Below are 5,752 nucleotides of genomic sequence, written 5' to 3'. Positions count from 1 at the left end.
AAACCGTTTGGTGCGGTTTTACAATGGTTCGGTTTTTCGGTTTGTATCGGTGCGGTTTCGGTTTTTAAACCGTATTAAGAATTTGGAGCAGTTTTTTTTTATGTTTTTTGTGCGGTTTTTTAAAACTGTAAGAACTGAAAACCATGTGCATATAAGCTTGTATTGTGCTGTTTTTTTTAATACATTCATTTTCAGCTCAAAACAAAATTACATAATCAAAAATTGTAAGTCGCTTAAAATACAACTTGTGACCACTCTCACAAACTAATTAATGATTGAAGGTTGGTTGATTTTGACTTAATTTGTTACAAGCTTATTACATGTAATCGATTAATATGTTTGGCTAACAATAAAACATTTCTTTTGCACCCCATATAGTTTTATACAAACACAAAATAAATATATTATCGTTTATAACTATTTTAAATAGAATTTATATAATATACATTGATTGATTTATTACTATACACGTTTGCGGTGCGGTTCGGTTTTGATGGACCGGTTTTTAGGATAGAAACCGCACCGCACCGTTGACCTTCGGTTTTTGCAAAAATTAAATCCGCACCATTGGTTTTTGCATCGGTTTCGGTTTTTCGGTTGCGGTTTATTGCGGTTTTATCGGTTTTTCTTTAGTCGGTTCGGTTTTTGCTCACCCCTACAATAAACGCAGTGGTAATACAATTTCACACTGTGTATAGTAGGCCGAGGCGTAATTCAACAAATGGTGAAAATGATGAAATGTTGCTCGCTAATGCTCTTCAAATTTAACAAACATTTCTAGTTTATACAAAAAAAAAAAAAAAAATCCACCCCAGCTTAAAGATTATATATTTTGCTCAAACTAATCATCACTCTTGTTTCCGTGTAGGACTTTATATGGTGTTGCTTTATCCTATACCTCCCTCAAAAGTAAAAAAGTAGGTGTTCCGTGTTGAATAATAATAAACATATCAATAAGGAAGCAAGCCAAGGTCAAAACTCAAAACTTTGGGTTGTTCATCATGCATACATATAGTTTATACAACCAAGTACCGGATAGCTAATAGCATATGTGAGAAAAATACCAATTACACACATCATCATCATCATTTGATAGTGGCTTTGGGTATGGAAGATGTGCATGGGCCAGCAGATGTCATAAACGGGGCTCCTTTGAATGTAGCCACACCCTTCTCATCTGTGAAAAGATTCTGCACCCAACAACAATTCATGTTACTTCATCAAGTAAGTGATGATAATAATAATAAGAAGGTGCAATTACCGGTGTTATCTTGTCAAGTTGTTTCTTCTTAGGGTTCAAAACATCTTCTGGCTTCCCTTCGTGCCTGGTGTTTTATATTATTATATAATCAAGCAAGCATGCATGCATGCATAACAAGGGTAATAATTAATATTGGAAAAGTAACAAAATACCCGGAAAATGTGACACATTCCCCGATTTTAGCCCCTTGGGGGACAACCAAAGGCTCCACGACTGTATGGTCTGCATTTGAAGCACATAGCACCTGGAATGGAAGATAACAATTAATTGTACTTTACAAATTACATGACGATGAAGATAACACTAGCTTTAAATTTTAACATATAATAATAATAGCTTAGCTAACCAGTCCTTCTGAAACCACATCTCTTAACTTTCCAGGTTTCACATTTGTAATTAATGCCACAAGACGATTCTGCAAACTCAAATATCATCAACACAACTCACACTACATATAATAATAATAATAATAATAATAATAATAATAATAATAATAATAATAATAATTGAAAATTGGAGAAAATGGGTATTATTATTATTATTATTTATTTATTTATTTATTAATACCGTTAACTCTTCTGGAGTGCAAAACTTTGCTAAACCACTAACCACCTGCCTGCATTTACTCTCCCCAACATCTATCTCCTCCACCAATAAACTGAATCATCAAATTCCAAAAAAAAAAAAAAAAAAAAAAAAAAAGTCGAAATGAAAACGTTATGATACATGATTGGAGGAGATAATGAAATAAAGGATTAATTTGTTATAACCTGTCAGCTGAGGGATGTTTGGAGGCTTTACGAATGAGTCCAACCTGTATTTTCAATAAACTCACACTTAATTCGTTTTCTTTCTCTTTCTCATCTGCTGCTGCTGCTGCCTTTTCAGGCAATTTCTTCTTCTCTGTGGCTGTTTCTGTTTGTTTCTTCGGCTTCAAAGAAAAACTCATGTAAGTGTATTTATTCACTTTCTTTTTTTTCAATATTATTTTCTTCTAGTAAATAGATGCATACCCCATCAGATTTTTTCTGGGCTTCAGCTTTTGAACTTGATGCTTTTGTATTTGACTCGGCTGTTTTTGTGCTTGACTCAGCCTTCTTTGTACTTGACTCGCCTTCCACCTTTGCTGTCACTTTTGCCAACTGAAATTTAAAAAAAAAAAAGTTTTCAGAACTTAACTGGTAAGAAATGAATGTAGGATGTTATAATAAACAAATAAGTGAAAGTATGTTGTGTGATTTCTTGCATTTGAAATCTATAAAGATTGAAGATTCTACTCACGGGAGGATCGAATGGGGCCTTCTCTACCAAAATCCACTCAAATAGCTCTCTTAAGTCATGCTTATTCTGCAACATCAATCAGAGGATGAATTAGTTCAAACAACATTGGGTACATTGCTCTAAAAAGATGGAAAAACAAAACAAAACAGTATAATACATTAATACATAAGATTGGAAATGACCTAAAGTAGGTTGTAATTATGTGATAGAAATAACATTACCTGAATATAATCCATCCATCTCATAAGATGTGGCAGTTTATTCTTGTCTGAAACCGCAAGACTAATCTGAAAATATTTTGTGTAAGAGCAAATCAAGCTTAACAAACAAAAAAAAAAGTTAAAAAAAACTAACAGTTTTTGTTGATAAAAAGAAATTAGAAGTTATGAGCTAGCATAAAAGATAAATATTACATACCACATATGGATGAACAGTTGAAAAAACAATTATATCAGCTTCAGAAGGAGTGGATCCACCACCCACAAGAACAGATTTCTCAGTTAAGTATTCATTTAATTGGCTTAAGCCCTTCAGACATGCCTCAGGATCTGATGGGAAGTTTTCAGCAAAGGTCACCCACTTGTTGAACTGCCAAAAAGGTGAGTAATAAAATGTAAATGTTCTTTTTATAAGTCACAACCAACCATGCCAAACAAAAGTATCATGTTTCCTATGAAGATTTGCTTTTAGCAGATGAATGTAATATCACATCCTCAAAAGTCAAAACCAGTATCAACTTACATCCACATTGTTCTCAAGAGCAGCCTTCACGATGTTAAGACTCAAGCTTTTAAGGTCATTCTTCACATCATCCAAGAATTTTTCCTGTGTAAAAGAAGTTGAAGAAGGTTCAGGATACCATCAGTATTGCATAATGCAAAAACAAAAAGTTTGTAAAGCACTCCTATTTAGAAATCTGACTACATTATACAAGATAGAATTAAGCTCATTGCTTCAAACTAACCCAAGTTCTATACTTCTATGCCTGAACCTGTTTATATTCCCTGTTCTATTTGTGTTTTGTATCTTGTGAGTTGTTATTTTGCAACCTAAACTTCCGCAATGTAAAAGCACCAAAAGTCGAAACAGTTTCCCTTATGGGTTTTCCTAAAGAACATCATTTTATAATCAGCAAATTGAAAGGCAAATTGAAGTCAACGAGACGAAATTGAGAAAACTACATAACTACAACATAGTTGGGATCTTGTATTCATTATAAACCATAACAAAGAAACTGAAACCCAAAAGAAATAACTCAATTTCATATTATGACATAAAATGGTCATGGAGAAACTGAAACATACTATAGAGCCATAGAGAAACATATAATGAACTAATTGCATATCATAAAGAAACTCACAATGGTGAGATAAAGCTACTAATCAATGGCACTGGTGGCACCGGTTACTTTGCGACACATAAGTTCATAAACTAAACACAATATGCAAGTAATCAAGCAAATGCTTAAAGAATTACTTATCAAGTATCGTAATCAATCTCAAAGGAGCGAAACTTCAAATCAGATACAGCTTGACTGAGCTAAAAAAATACTAGTAGAAGAACATAGAATTGCTGAACTACATATCATAAAGAGACAGCTAAACAAATGCGATCGCTATGATTAGTATTAAAATATGCCGATGCAACTGTTTAAGGTAAAAATGTACGTAGATTATTTGCGCGCGTTTGGTGAAGATTGGAATAGCTAAACAACATACGTAAGTTCATCAACTGAATGCAAGAAAACCTTATAAGAATAACCAATCAAATACTTAGAACGATGATTATCAAAATCGATAATGAAGTTCGACTACTCAAGCGGCAAAAACTAAAATCAGATATGATTTTACTGAACTGAATCAATGCATATAGAAAGCTGGATTGAAACTTACAGGGTCCAGAGATCGGGATTTACAGAGAGCCGATACGATTTTTTGCTTTCTTTCCAAAGCTACGCCTTCGCTACCAGACGCCATTGTTGAGAATTGGGATTACTTCCTCACCTGCGTTTCCACTTTCTACTTCGGTTTGATTCTATAAGTTTTAGGGCTCTGTATTATTTCACGGGCTTGGGCAACTTTTTTTACGGGCCTTGTCGCTTCTTAGTCCTTAAAGTTACAGGCTTACCTCATAACGTTCTTGAGTTTTCTAAAAAAAAAATTTGTGTTTTCAAAATTGAAAGTAAGCTAATAATGTTTTTTTTTTAATGAAATAAAGATAACTATGAATAAGGCCAACTATGAATAAGGCCGTAAACCAACAAAACGTTCAACGGAAATTTTGTTTATCTTTGTTTATTTATTAAATAGACAAATATAAATATAAATTTTCGTTTGTTTAGTTAAACAAACAACAAAAACAATTGTCTCGTTCATTCATTTATTTTCGTCAACATTCGTTTATATTATTCGTTTATATTTGTTCCTATAAGTTTATTTATGTTTATATATATTCAATTTTTTTATTACATTACTATATTAGAAAATCTACAAAAAAAAGTTTCAAACTTTTTGGAAAAGTTTCAATAAAGTCCTAAAAGTTATATTTTTAATAGAAAATTTTCATTATTTTGAAAAATTATACAATCTGGCATTTGTTGTTCAAATATAAAAAAAGATTTTATCGTTAATTTGGGCAAAATGTTAAATAATCGGGACTTTTGTGTTTAAAAAAAACTTTTAGGGTTTTATTGAAACTTTTCACAAAAGTTTAAGATTTTTTCTGCAGATTTCCCTTACTATATTATACGTTCAGTTGTGTTTGTTTATCTTTGTTCGTTTATTTTCGTTAAATATGTTCACGAATGAATAGGAAGTTAGGAACATTGTAATTTGTAAAACAAACGAACATGAACAAAACAAAAATTTGTTCTTTTATATATCTACATTCATTTGTTTGTTTGGCTAACCTAAACAAACGAAGATTAACAAGCATGTGTTTTTGTTTGCTCAGTTCGTTTACAGTCTAATTAAGACTAAAAACTTATATATATATATATATATATATATATATATATATATATATATATATATATATATATATATATATATATATATATATATATATTTGCTATGATGGAATTTATTTTTTCACTACAAAATTAGAAGAAAATATTTGAAGAAAAATCAAGATAATCTTTCGTTCAGTTTTCTTTTACTCCCTCCATCTCTCTCTTTGATAACTTGAGAGCACAACTTTTTTTGTTTCTTT

General features: G+C 31.5%; 1 protein-coding gene across 2 annotated transcripts; it reads right to left on the bottom strand.

The window, feature by feature from the left end:
* Positions 1-931: 931 nt before the first annotated feature.
* LOC145028409 (Nucleic acid-binding, OB-fold-like protein) lies at positions 932-4,588 on the bottom strand. Of its 2 annotated transcripts, none has more exons than XM_078977094.1 (12): positions 4,435-4,588; positions 3,284-3,367; positions 2,960-3,130; positions 2,764-2,829; positions 2,543-2,608; positions 2,275-2,403; positions 2,032-2,192; positions 1,829-1,919; positions 1,608-1,676; positions 1,414-1,505; positions 1,262-1,325; positions 932-1,190 (listed from the first exon to the last, which is right to left on the bottom strand). In XM_078977094.1, exons 1-12 carry the CDS (start codon positions 4,516-4,518, stop codon positions 1,086-1,088), a joined length of 1,182 nt encoding a protein of 393 aa, XP_078833220.1. In that variant the 5' UTR covers positions 4,519-4,588; the 3' UTR covers positions 932-1,085. The 2 variants fall into 2 exon arrangements, with proteins under 2 accessions (XP_078833220.1, XP_078833221.1); XM_078977095.1 differs by having other exon boundaries at positions 2,032-2,186.
* Between the last annotated feature and the right edge of the window lie 1,164 nt (positions 4,589-5,752).

Source organism: Lactuca saligna, chromosome 2 (genome assembly GCF_052625555.1).
Source record: "Lactuca saligna cultivar CGN05327 chromosome 2, ASM5262555v1, whole genome shotgun sequence".
NCBI lineage: Eukaryota > Viridiplantae > Streptophyta > Magnoliopsida > Asterales > Asteraceae > Lactuca > Lactuca saligna.
The sequence above is the reverse complement of the archived record's forward strand: the minus strand, read 5'-3'. Positions and strand labels throughout refer to the sequence as shown.